Source organism: Pseudopodoces humilis, chromosome 3 (assembly GCF_049639895.1).
Source record: "Pseudopodoces humilis isolate 2021_Gansu_Grassland_sample_001 chromosome 3, ASM4963989v1, whole genome shotgun sequence".
NCBI lineage: Eukaryota > Metazoa > Chordata > Aves > Passeriformes > Paridae > Pseudopodoces > Pseudopodoces humilis.
This window is the reverse complement of record NC_142202.1, coordinates 74947237-74961530: the sequence shown is the minus strand read 5'-3', so window position 1 is coordinate 74961530 and position 14294 is coordinate 74947237. Positions and strand designations below refer to the sequence as shown.

At 37.4% G+C, this 14294-nt stretch overlaps 1 protein-coding gene across 1 annotated transcript in view; it reads right to left on the bottom strand.

Moving 5' to 3' along the window:
- MMS22L (MMS22 like, DNA repair protein) overlaps positions 1-14294 on the bottom strand; it is an 89205-nt gene continuing 74911 nt past the window's right edge. Inside the window, exons 21-25 of the mRNA XM_005518223.3 lie at positions 8028-8239; positions 5559-5725; positions 4089-4185; positions 2781-2948; positions 1-670 (exon numbers count right to left, since the gene is read on the bottom strand). Of these exons, the coding sequence (XP_005518280.1) occupies positions 571-670; positions 2781-2948; positions 4089-4185; positions 5559-5725; positions 8028-8239 (744 nt within the window). The 3' untranslated portion in view covers positions 1-570. The remainder of the gene's footprint in view (positions 671-2780; positions 2949-4088; positions 4186-5558; positions 5726-8027; positions 8240-14294) is intronic.

Genomic DNA, 14294 nt, shown 5'->3' with positions numbered 1-14294 from the left:
GTTAAAGACAGCTATATACATTCTGTGCAACAAACATATTCTTAAAAAATGCTCTCTCAACACAAGCTTTATCACACTGGCACGACTCCTGGTGAATGCACTGCATTCAACAAGTTGAGTACTAGAGAGCACATGTTTTTTTCCATTCTACTAAAATAATAAATTAGAAATTACAAAATTATGATTTTCTTAAGAATAGACTGAGGAAGATTTTCAAAAGTACACTATTAAGAGGGACAGGTCTCATTCAATGTGAACAAATTTGTGAAATTCTTTGAAATCCTGTCTCATACGTTTCAATACAGGCTCTGTTCATATAGATATTTGAATATGGAATAAATTAGCTTTCAATCTTTCTATTGCTATTGATAGGATAGCAAATCTTCACATGCATGACAATAATAAAATACCACAGATTTTTTTTTTAAAATTAATACATAAGTTGGGTAAAATAAAACAACCACAAAAATTGATACACGTATTTCTATTGTAAAGATGAAGAACTTGTCTAACGTGTTGTAGTCTGTAGTTTTAGGTACCAACAATGTCATAATGTCCAAGAGGAAAGGATTAATCACCAGCACACAACTGCTCTGTCTCATTTTCCAGCTTTTGTATCTCATTTTGTCCAGCTTCTGCAAGGTGAGATAAGACTCTCTTATAGGCTTCTCTGTTGGTGGGAAAAAAAAACCAGAACATATAACATGTTACTTTAACAATCTCACACATCCTAGGAGTAAAAGTGTGTCATTCCCAAACACATTGTTTAGATACTGGGTTATTATTATAACATCCCCCAACCTATTCAACTGCTTGTTTGCATGCTCTCTTTAGCATGGCCAGATCAGAGGAAGAATAAGGACTGCACCATTTACAGCTGTAGAGTGGCTTAGAAGCCTACTTGTTTAGTGAACTGCTGTGAAATACAAGTTCCTTACTTAAAAATGTGGAGTTTCCAAGGCCTAGATGATAATAGAATTCAGACTTGATGATGTTTGCTCTCTCACTTCTGCCTAAGCAATCCCTGTGACTCTCACCACAGCACAGTGATGAGCCCCCTGGGTGCAGCCCAGTACTGACCCAGATTTAGACCACTATCCTCAACCAAGGACAATGACTGTTTTAAAATAAACCTAGAATTCAGAAAGGAACTGTCACTCAAGTGGATTTTCCAGAAGAGTGCATATGTGTCGATGAGACTTTTCACCTTAAGTTCATTTTAATACTCTCCAACCCAGACAATGTAATTATTGTTAAAGTACTGCCTCTGACATTTAGGTCTTTTCTAATTATCTATTTTTGTCATGAAATATTAACTTGAGCAAACAAAACTGCAGTTTTCATACTGGTGCCTTGCAATAACAACAGCGGGCATCACCACTATAAGCATTTAATGCAATTCTGAACCTTACTTCTTTTATAGATATGGATTTGTACTTTAATGTCTACAGTAATTGCACGGAATATGTTAATATCATGTTATTTAGAGTCTGGGACTGAAGAGAGAAAATCAGGTGTTCTTGAAGAGAGAAAATTAATAAAATGCTCATGGATCACCTCAGGCTGCTGGGTAATGGAGCATATTCTAAATACAAATTACTATTAGAAAACATTGACAACATATTAGATAATATATATGGTTTAAGTGATGAGGATAAAGGAAATGTAGCTCTTCAGTAATCTCCAAGCATGTGTTTCAGGAAGCTCAAACAACCTGCATACTTTCAGTATTTTGTGGATAACGAAATGAATGTTACCATATTAACAGTATTTAACAAAAGAAAAACAAACAAAAACTTTCGCTATGAAACACACTATCAAAAGATGAAAAGCAGGTCGTGTGGAAATCCTGCATATAATGGTACATCAGGGTGACCCTGGGCAAATTCTCTTAAACAAAAGCAAATGCAGTTGTTGGTAGTGGATAGTAAAAACCGAATAATATAATTACAAATGAATCAAATACATTTTTCATTAAATGGAAGATGAATACCCTGTGAGTTCCCTTCAGTGTCTCTAGAGTTATTCTTGCCCAGCTCTGTCTTTTGGTCTTCTTATAGCCCAGGCCCTGCCAATACACACCTCAAAACTTCCCCAGTGTGAGGCATGAGTGCATCCTCCCCTTTGGGTAGTCCCAGGATGTGCAGCGATGCAAACACTGGGGCCAGTTCCTTGCCCAGACCACAGGAGAGTCATGGGCAGCCTTCCAGTGAGCAGCACTAAACTTCTCTTCTCTCCAGATGGATTCATATGCCAAATATTTCTGTCCTAAGTTCCTGGGGGCAAATGTGTGAGCTTGCTGTGCCTATTGGAGCCAGCCTTTCCTGGACATCCACAACTCTTCTATGTTTAGATTATGATAGAGCTCTTGATACTAAGTTGGAGGTATATTATTTTCCAAGCATCTCAGACCATACCTGATTATTCTATAATTTCACATATGACCCATAAAGTCCTCTAAAATGGGGACTAATAGGAAAATTCTTCGGATAAGGAATTCTTAACTCCATTTTGCAACATACACTGTAGAGACAACCTGGCTTCACATAAATTCTACTCTGGTCTGTGGACCCTAGTATCAAAACATCTCTGGAAATATTTAGAAAATATAGATGGCTTAAAACTATGGAAGGCTTGAGTTAAGGGTTATTTCTAGCTGATAACACTTAATAATCACTCATTTTTGAGTGTCTGTGCTGCTGTCTTAACACCACTTTCTTCCAATAGAATAAAGCTCTACAACTCATTGTAAAAAAAATATTATTAAATAAAAATCAAACCTCTGTGCAGCATTTCTTCCAAGGCCTTGTTTGTGCTCAGATTCCTTCAGAGACTGCGTGATTGTGGGAATCAGGCTGGTAACTAAAGTCTGATCCAAGACTGCCACTGTTTCCAGTATGCTGAAAACCCGGTGATCATAGACAGCAGTGTAGTCCTGGATAAACTGCCTGAGGGGGATACAGGGGCATTTAATGCAGGGTCAAAACTAGATGCAGAGAACATGCCAACAACTGAAGAGTCTAATCAGAACAAGCAATCTGTCTGCATAACAATTTTCATATTGTTACACTGGAATACTCTGCCTGGAACACTTTCTCTAAACAAAGCCATGGTTTTGAAGCCTAATGCTAAAAATTCCACACATTTATTTTCAAGTCATTTGGCAGATTCTGCTGCTGTTTCACCAGGACTGCCTTGTTCCATTTACTTTATAATGTGTGTGAATGCAAAACTAAACCATGTATTTCTTATTTAATAGATAATAATTTTAATAAACAGACTAACAAAACAAGAGTTCTAGTTTCAAATTTGCAGAAACAAGGTCGGCATTTCTTCTAAGCTCCCCTGGGTCTTAAACAGGGCAGACCATTGGATGGAAGCACATCCATTTGCCATCCTGAGGATCTGAGGCCTTTTTAAAGCTCACAGATTACATTTATATCAAAAATTAGCACCCTAGGGATGACACATCCCATGGAAGTGATGTATTGCATACAGACTGACATTCCCACAAACACCCACTCTTCTTTCAGTGAGTCCCTCTTGAGGCTTTTATCTAGACCTAGCCCAATACAGCAGCAGTGCTTAAGGGTTGCAGAATGTCTTTGAGTGCCAGGTCATGCAGCTCTTCTACTGTATCCGTGTGAGATACAGGATTCATTTCACAGAGCTATGAAATAAGGATCATTTACATTATAATAATCTATTATTGTCACAAAATCAAATAAAAAAGCTAAGCTTGTTATATGAAGATTAGCTGCACATCAAATTAGGTACACACATCTTTCACAGCACCATCAGCATTCCCAAGGAGTTTTTCCTGTCATAGGAGCAATGCACCTCCCCTATTATATGCCTCTCAAAACTACCTCATTCATGAGGAAGCAGGTATGTATCTCACTTCTATTTTTCTGCTCTGGCTTTTTGGCAAAGCTGTGTTCAAATTCATTGCCAAAAGTACCATTACTAAAATACCATAAACAAGCAACAATGCAGCATGTTAGGATAATTAGTTATTTTAAGAAAACATGTTTGTTGTCAATTGGCTTGCAGCAGCTTTGCTGCCAGTTGGCATATTTTCTGGTTACCTAAATACAGAAGTCATTTGGGTGGCATATTCTCCTCCTGACCCTTCTTGGCAGCCTTCTACCATGTACTGTACAATGTCTGTAGATATTTTTTTAACTGCAAAAGAAAAATCACAAGATTCACACAGAGCTCTTGAACTGACCATCTGGAGAATGTCTTTCATGAAGATAAAACTTTTTAAATGAGAAAAAAAAAAGATTTCATCTTTCTTTGATGCAAGTGAAATGATTGTGAGAGCACTTAGATTGGCTATAAAGAACAGAATGAGTCACGGGTTTATGCAAAAGTCTTATTTTCACCATCATTATCCTTTAAACAGATTTTTATGTACACTATAGTCTTTTTAACTTAAAGCCAAGAGATATACATTTAAAGGAAATAGAGGTTTTATTTAAATGTAAGTTCTGTTTATAGTCTTTAAGCATTCCTATTTCATTCAAAAGAAACGCAGTCACAGCATTATATCCTGCTCAAAGCTATGCGGATCTACTCCATACTTTCAGTGATGGAGATTGTTCTGAAATGCACCCTAAATCTTTTATTTAAGGGAAAAAACCCTAATACACCAAACAACCTCCCCCACTATTTTCTCAATAATTGTTTCCAAATAAATACCCAAGTTACAAGATACAGCTCTTCCTTTATAAAGGTGCAACTGGGCTGCAAGGACTTTTCTAGAAGGGTGTGGCAGAGCCCTGTCCAGGCAGGCAGGGAGCTGGTGGCTATGGCAGTACAGGACTTCCAGCTCCTTCCCTGGCAAGGTGGGTACTCAGCTTTTAGCAGATACAGCTGTGATGGCAAAAGGCGGAAGAAAATTGGTGATGACTGAGCCAATTTCCTAAACCCATCTTGTCCTTGAAACTATTATAGACCAGAATCAAACAGTACTTTATTAGAGAAAATTCCCAGAAGTCAGAGGTGAATCCAAATTTTGCTTAATGCCTCTCTAGCAGCAAGAAATAGAAATTTTGAGCTTAGGTATATTCGTTATACAATGGTGGGTGAAAAGAGTGCTTCATTCTTTAAGTAGCTAAAAATAAAGATGTTCTTGCTACAAAACAAAGCATCCTAAAAGAAGAAAGAAGACTCAAAGATACCTTCAGAGAGCAACACGCTACTTTTAATACATTTATAATGCCTCTATAGGGAGAACATAACACTAGTTTTATTTGGTCTCAAAACTTTAGGTAGAAGAAAAGTTCCACATTTCCTAATGGAGGAGATTATATGAGAAGGATTGGGAAAAAGGAAATGCCTTCAGATTCCTGGGAAGTTGATTAGTTCATTAGAGAGTTAAATGAGGCAGGACTTTGCCTGAGAGACAGAAGTCCCAGACCAGTTAATGAAAAAAAAGCCTCGTCCAGTTTAGTTGGCCAGATTGTTTTATTCACCTTATCTGAGAATCTTAAAATACTGGGATGAAAGATGAAGGTGTGGAGAGATCTACTTAAAGCAAACAAACAGCTCACCTTGCAGCTCATTAACCAGTACCAAGCATTTCAACACAGCTGGGAGAACCAAGTCGATGTCACACAGTTCAGTGCTCTGGGTTCCCTGAAGTACTTCAAGAATGAAAGCAAGAACAGAGGCCAAGCGAGGAGGTGGAGCATGCCCTTTGAACTGCAGGTAGTTTTCCCTGAGAGGACAAAGCAAACCAGAACAAGGTCTATGATTTTGTCTATGGGTTTTTTTCCATGCAATGCAAGCACCATATATTTAAGTTATTTTAAGAAATAGCTGTGATATTTCAGCAGAAGGCCTATTACATAGATTTTTATCTTTATCTAGGCTCAAATAATGGCTTCTATTTGTCTTAGTCATAGCAATGACTCCCAATTTGTCAGAGGACAGTGATATCTTCTGACTTCTGTTCAGAGGACTGAGAAATAAGAGCCATCATAATTTCATTTAAAAACCCAAGTGTGACTATTTAAAGCTAAATACAAAGGTAGCTTCATAATGTAATTGAATACATGAAGAAATCAAGATTCTAAAATCCTAAACCAACATACATAATATAGCTGTTATTTAATTACATTATTTAGCTTTATATGCTTTGGCAAACTCACAATCGTACTTGTGGTAAGAGCTCTGCTGTTACACTGGTACTGTTATTTGATTTTTGCCAACAGTATGTTTTAACAATACAGTCAATGACTGATTTTGTTCTGTCAGAATTAACGCAAACATCTCCGATATAAAATCTGGCACAAGGATAAAAGGTGACCTGCCAATCTGCAACAAGAACAAATTTTAACATCACGCACATGGAGTGTTCCAATTTTAACACCTTGATTTGTTTATTTTCCACAACATAATACAAGAAGATGAACTACTGTTGGTTTGGCACCACAGATTAATGGAATCTGAAGACAGTAGGTGAGAGAGAACACAGCACTTATTCATCAGTCAGCAAGAACACTCCCAGAACCTTCAAAAAAATCTTTTAAGATATTTAATATTAGGTCCTGTTATCTACTCAAATAAGGCACACATGTTGACTGAGCAATGCAGCAATTAAAAACAAGCATCCTTATTAAAAACTGAGTAAGGGTGCTTCTACAACTTTCAAATGAAAGGTGATTTTCAGAGCCCTGCGTACTTTGTTGCACCGCTTCAGAGTACTGGTGTGACTTGGAAAATGAAAGCTGTGACACCCACAGTTCTTGTATCATGGGGTCTTACTTTAATATTAGCAACTCCGAAATCTTCTGTCTTTAATTACTCTGAAAATTTCCCACTATGCTTTTGTGTGTGCTCTTCCACTACAACAGCTCTCTGACCTGGATAATACAATCCTGATGGTGTGGTTCCCTTTCCTCTCTGCAGCAGCAATACATTCACTGCTTTCCTATGGGAAATTGGCAAACAAACTGCACCTATTTGTGTACACACCCCACAACTGTCTCATGACCACCCGGCAAGTTTGCAAACTAGAGTGCTTCTCAGTTCTAACACATTCTTCCCAGAACAGTAAGGAATGTTTCACATCTTAAAAATCAATAAGTACCATTACACCTTCAGAAGTTTCCACTTTCAATCCTCATATTCACATGTGCATGCACACATTCAAAAATAACTTCAATAAGATGACAAAGTTTGGGTATCCAAAAACATGTCAGAACTGAGATTGTGAAATCTTAATTCACTCTCTTAATATGTGATAATACAGGCTTTACTTACAGGATTGCCTGTCATATTTACCCAAGATCAGCACTGACATTCTTTTTTTGATCAACATGTATACCCACTCTTTTACAAATAAAGATCCCATTACCGTGGACATAAGCCTGTATTTGAGGGGGTTTAAATCCTTCCCCCACAAGGACAAAAAGTACAGATTGTTCACTATTCTGCAGTACATAAAACCAAGTGCCAGCCTCCCAGCAGCAGGAACACAGATTTGTAGCTGCTGTTGACATCGTGCGGGTGGTGACGGTTCAGTGAACAAATCCTGTTTCCCTGCCTCTCTGTTTTCCTCTTCCCACACCTGCAGTTTTCCATGTCCACTGGGCAGGTGGCACACCTGTGCATGCCCTGACAGAGAGCAACAAGGCCCCACATGCACAGGTAACTGAAGCAGCTCTAAGCACTACAACTCTGTGCCCCTAAATACAGCTTGAGACATACTCATGATGGTATCTATTGGAGCGTAATTTTTCTAGAAAATTACTTGCTTTTCATGTGACCCCCTACAATATTTTTTGTTGTGGCCTAGGACCTTTATCCCTTAATTACTCTCTCACAAATCTTTTCAGTTTCACTCTCCTGATATATAAACACTGTCCTTCCCTTGCTCCCTGCCCAGCAACTCCCAGACTCTTCCAAGAGCAATGCCATCAGCTGAGAGGAAAGCAGAGGCCTGAGCTCATGAGCTGTTTGTGAAATCTGAATCTGAGACCTGAGTAAGCGATGTTTTATACTCCACTGGTCCTTACCTTATGACATGCAAAGTGGTCTTCCTGAGGCGGAGCAGCTGGGGGGCTGTGATGGAGCTGCCTAAAGCAGTGAGCAGAGGGTGCTGTCCAGCACCAGGTGCAGTCGGGGAGGAAGGGAGAAATCGTCCAAAATAATGTTGAATAATGCTTCCAAGGAGTTGATTTAAATAGGCACTCTGTGTTTGGGTCTGACAACATATGAAGGACAGGCCCTGTAGAAGAGAATTTTAGAAAGTGAGGAACTCAATAAATTTTTACCAATACAGTTGAATACATCTTTAACAACTGTAGCCTAAACACTCACTACATGCTGTATAAACTGCTGCACACAGTAACTATGCCTGAAAAATAAGCATCACTGATTTGCTGCAGATATGATGATCTGCAAATGAAGACAGAGGCAGGCAAGACTTGAAAAGGAGAGAAAAATCTTTTCAATAGATTAATGTATTGGAAGGTAAGCTCTGGGACATGCAACCTCCCCTTCAAATTCAAAATAAAACTGTAGCATTTCAGACCTGAGAAAGCTTCTGTGCCCAGAAGCTTCTCATTTCTGTTTTCAATCCTGTACATCGTCTAACAAAGTATGTTAGGTAAAATTTAAGAAGGGACAATTTAAGAATAAACACCTCATCTGCTTGTAAATGACTGTGTGAAATTTTTGTATAAATGATATAGCAGAAAAATGAGCAGTTAAAATTGAGCTCCAACAAGAAAAGATTTGCTCAGAGTATGAACAAATTAGGGTAAATTAGGCACCATTTATAAGGGATTTAGAGGAGGTTTTAAACTCTGTTTAAGATAAGGCTAAAACTGCTGTGATTTATCCAATATAAGCAATATTGATCCAGAGAAAAATCTATAATGAAAGTACTTGCCCAGAAAGTGCCTATCTAAATTCCACCTGTAGTGATAGAACATATATGGTCTATCCCTGAAAAAAAGAGTAGTATTCTTACTGTAATGGGCTCCAATAAGAGAAAGTTAAGATCTTGTTTCCTTCCCCCTCCTCTGATTACTGAGAGGAAGAAGAACAAGTCACTAAGAAAAAAATAAAAAGGTCCTGTGATCTCCTATCTCAAGGGTCACAGTCAGCAGCACAAACAGAATCCTCTTGAGAACTCCATTTTCACAATAGTTTTGTCCAACAAGAATAATGGTGTAAAACAAGGTCAAGCACAGAGCTCCCTAGACAGCAATTTTCAATAGTACTTCAAACTTCCATTAGCATTGCAATCTAGACTCCAGTTTTAGTAGGAGTATCTGTCTGAATATTTATCATTGGTGAGGTAAACTACTGCCCCTAATACAGAGATGAATAGATCAAGTCAAGCTGCTTTTGTTCCCCAGTAACTGAAAAAGTATTTCTGTTGCTTTTTGCATAGAAGTCCCTCCCCAAAAACATTTTCATCTATACCTGTCTATGTGGAAGTGACATAACATTCAGGGAAAAATAAAAAGCAAGCAGAGGCATAGCTGAGGGTCTTGAAATGTGGAGTTCCTTCTTTTGGTTCCACAGTAAACAAATACAGGAAACAGGAGATTACAAGAAATGAGGTGCCTGAAGACTTGCTGTTGGTGGCTCTATTGAATGCAGATTTGGGCTAAGGGTTTCACCTCACACACTTCAAGGGTTTCTTGACAATTCTGGCAAGCCTCAATGACAAAAAATACACTTTCTGAACTGAGGCTTTGAGTAAAACTTCAGATTTTCTCCTCCTTTTGTGTTCATAGAGTAAATTACTGTAGGAAAAAGCAGCTGCTGCTGTATCAGATTTCTTAAAAAAAAAAAAAATCTGCTACTTCTTGGCAAGTAGTAGACTCAGAGAGACTGTTAGAGATGACAGACTATTTAGTGTGTAAACTTAAGTGTTTGATGTTTTCAGTAAGATATTGCAGCAGGGATAAAGTTGCCTGTGCTTTCTGTGTAGTAAAGTTCATACAAAAAAAGAGAACGTATTCCATAATCCAAATATTGGAACCACACTCTAAAGACTCTAGACTGTTTTAACACTAAAAGAACCCAAACATGTATGACAAAGTGCATTAATTTATCTGATAAAAGGGACACAAAGAACATCACAACCTTACAGAGGATACGTGCAGGAGTACATGAAGAATGCAGTACCTCTGAAGAACTAACAATGACAGTTGGTAAAATGAGACAGTTCTTCAAACTGAGGATCAACAAATGATACACTGTATCAAGAAAAGAACACATCAGTTATTAACTAGTAAGAGTTACTGTTAAGAATGATCCTAGAGTTATTAAATAGCTGCAATAAAAAGAAAATAATACTATAATTTAGATATCTATAGGAATGTTTACTAATTTTTGCAGGTCTAATAATTTCATCTGAAAGTGAACCAACAAACCTAACCTAGTCCTTCATAAAAACATTTTCCTTTTTTGGGTTGAAATAAACTGATTTGGAAACTCCATCCCAAAAAATGAGAAAATAACTTGGATTTCTCTCTTGGCCTAAAAGGCCTACTGACTTCAGGTCAACACTGTGTTCATTATTTTGGACTCCTCCTTTTCCTTACAAAGTGCAGAGAGCAACAGACCTGCACAAGGTCTGACAACACCATATCCCAAGTGGCACAAGGCATAAATTACCAACTCCACACAGTAACTATAAATCTCCAGCTACAATGGCAAAACATCTTAGGCAGTCCTGGCCAAGGATGTGATTGCAAGGTAATCACACAGAAATTTCTTCTTTTTAAATCCCACCAGTAGTTAAGCAAAATGAAGAAAGCTACCGTTCAAATGAGAGAAAAAAAGCAACACATGTGCAACTGGACTGCAATTCTGGACCAGAGATTTGAAATCAACCACATCAGACCCACAGGACAATCCCTACAAAGCAGATGAACTTTAAAGGGTTGATAGAGTTGCTTTCTTTTCCTTAGCTATGTTCTTTAGCCATCTTCTGAGGTTAAGATAAAAAATAAAAGGGCATTTTAAGGGGAGCAAAGAAGCATGACATCATCTGCTCTTCATTTTAGCACAAAGGCAACTGATTCCTGTGTGTGTTCACTGCAGGAACCTTTTGTGGCCAGAGCTGCCTCTTCTGATTTATCTGTATATCTGTAAATCACCTGTGGAGAGCAAAGAACCGATTAGTGTGGATTACTGGAGCTATTCACTACAGAAATGCCAAGCTACCTAATGATGACTTATACTGCAAGTCCTGCTGTTGGAATAAATCTGCTGTCCACCAATTAATGTTGTACAATTCCTATTAAATACATATTATATAATACACAAAATGTATTAATAAGCTTGCTCAAATATCAGACCACAGATGTGGCTCATGGGAGAGCTTTTAAGATTTGATCTCTTGACAAATGCTGACTCTGCTGCACAGAGCCATTAAAATCACTGTGAAATGTACGTGCCAAGCACTACTCAGAATGAAGCTCTTTTGCCACTCTCAGTATTTAGATAGAAATCAACAAATCTTCTGTATTTGAACAGGATTAACACTGATAAATCAAGCAGGGTATCTTACCTTCCCTATCATTATGTATACAGTGCTTATTCCATGCACCCATAATGTATTCTGCAAGATATATTTAAACTAATATTTATTCTCCAAAACAAGTTTCTTACACTGCTTCAGTTCTTTCCCATACTTCTGGCAAATGTGTACTAAAATTCCTCCAAATCATTCTCCAAGAAATCCATCAACAGCAATACTGGTCTGAAACTTCCTATGATAGATTTTAGCAATCCACTACCACACAAATCAACTCAACTTCTTTTTGCAGCAGTGAAATACCTATGGTTAAATTTTACATACCTCACTATCTCATAATTAGGAACAGTCCCATACAATTGTAAAATGTCTGTTCATTCAGAGTCTTCATGCTTTACTTTCCAAAAGCAGTCATTTAAACAATTCTGAGGGCAATTTTTCTATTATCTCTCAATAGAAATCTTTTTTAGGTCATCAATTATTATCAAAACAGATGTGCAACGAAAGAAATAGTACCCAGACAGTAACTCTTTAGGCAAGATAAAAAGACCCAAAAAATGACTTTGAAAGTTGCTAGAGCTAAGCTATTTTGACAAGGCAGCACCAGTGACTGAGTTTGAAAAAAATCTGGTAAGCTCCCTGTACAGTAGAGACCAGACCAGCTGCTCAAAGACTGTCTCAAAGGCAGGGGTATAGCCCAAAGTTCGATAGAAGCACAAACATAACAAGTAAACACAGCCAGTCTGAAGTGAGGAGAGAGAAATGCAACATCCAGTCTTAATTAGTGCCTTTGAAAATTATGTGTGCTTGTGTAAAGTTAAATAAATTTGTAGGTTTGGGGTGGCAAAGGATGGTGAGATACAGTCATTGGTTCTGATGAATTGAGTAGTAATAAACTACATTGTGTGGAGAGAAGGAGCTTCATCTATTGTCCTAAAAGATGAAAATATTCTGGAATTCTATAGGATTTCATAAAATTTCTGCATCAGTGGATAAGTAAAATAAAATGCTACTAGGACTGACTTCAAACCCTTTTAAACCCAAAAAAACGATCAAGTAAACTACATTAAGATTAGCTGTTAAAAACTCTGGAAAGAGGGAAGTTTTTTCAGGTCATTGCTAGCAAAACGAAAATGTTTTCTGAGATCTGAAGTAGATTTTTTGAGCAAAGCAGGAGAAGCCCACACTGTAGGAACTGAAGAAGACAAAAGCATGGAGCCTGGAACTTGTCAGAAGACAAAAGAAAAAAAAAATTAAAAAAAGAAAGGCTGCTGAGTAGAAATTCCACTCAAGTGCTTTTATACCTTGACTATGAATAAAGAACTCGCATGTATAAGATGATGCTTTGCATGGTCTCTAAATTCCTGTTTCTTTATTTTCATGTAACTGCAAAAGGATTAAGTTGTAAGCTGTAGTATTAACAGAGACACATCTACAGAACAATGTCTAATGCTAGGGTGAATTAAGGCTCCTGCACTAAAATTGAAGTGCTCTACCTCCACAAATGAGCACCAGGCACAGGGTGGCTACCCAAGAGGGGCCTCATCACACATTTCACCTGCAGTTTAGGGTAGTCAAGGTGAGGTTATTCCCAAAGAATTCTGTTTCTCCAACTTCCCTCCCACATATACTGTTTTATCACTTTTCTGATATGTCCATTTGAGTTTTTGGGTTTTGTTTGCTTTGTGAAGCTAGTTACTATTTTATTCAAGTCACAAATTGCTATTCACAGAATCATTAAAGCAAATTAAATAGGAATGCATATGGTGGTGAAAGGTAATGAATGTAGCCTTAAGCCAACTGTGAAACAATAACCTGAGATGCCAGAGAGTGCCTAGAATCCATTCAATCTCAAATGATCTCAGAAGAGTTTTTTGTTGTTGTTTTTGAACTGATCTTGAAATATTTTTGTTTTGAATTGATTGTAAATTGGAATTTTTCCACTTTTCCACATAAAAGGAAGCATTCTTGAATAAATGAAGCATTTTGAAACACTTAAAAATATTGGAACCTTGTAAATACAAACTATTATTAAAATACTAAAGTCTCCTATTGAAGCAGGAAAAGTAACTCACAAATTCTCCTCTTTTCTCCCCAAAAGGGTTTATCAAATTAAAGAATTACTTGTTTTCTAGAAGCAGTGTTCATCTAAAATAAAATACTTGGTCAAACAAGATAATCTAGCATAGCTGGAAAACACATGGATAATGCAGCAGACTGATGAAGAATATAAAAGAGAGGTCTGGAAGTCAGAATCTGGCAAATAAAACAGGAAACAAGGGTACACAGCACTCAGGACTTCAAAACCAACTCAACTGGTTTCATCTGAAGACTACATCTGTCTGTGCAGGCTCCAGAGAAACTGGCTCTACAACTGAAATACCAAATTATCAAACAGACACTGACTTCATGCTAATACCATTGTCCAGATGGCTCTACATGTACACAGCTTCTGAAAATACCTACAGAGTAATAAAGCAAAACATACTGTGCAGAGCACTACATAACCATATTCACTTCCATATGACATGCCTTCCATCACAACAAACTGCTTTTGAAACTAATAAATTTGAGTGATGTTTACAATATCATCACTGCACTGTTTCACAACACAATCCTGCAAAGTAGCGAGTTAAGACTGCAATCAAAATGATGACTATGCGAGAAGGGAAAATGGTAAGCAAAAAATTGTTTAAAAAAGTAAACAAAGATTTACAAGGAATACATGTCATCTTATTTATTTTCAAAATACAGTCTTTTCTCTTTCTCACCAGCAGAAATT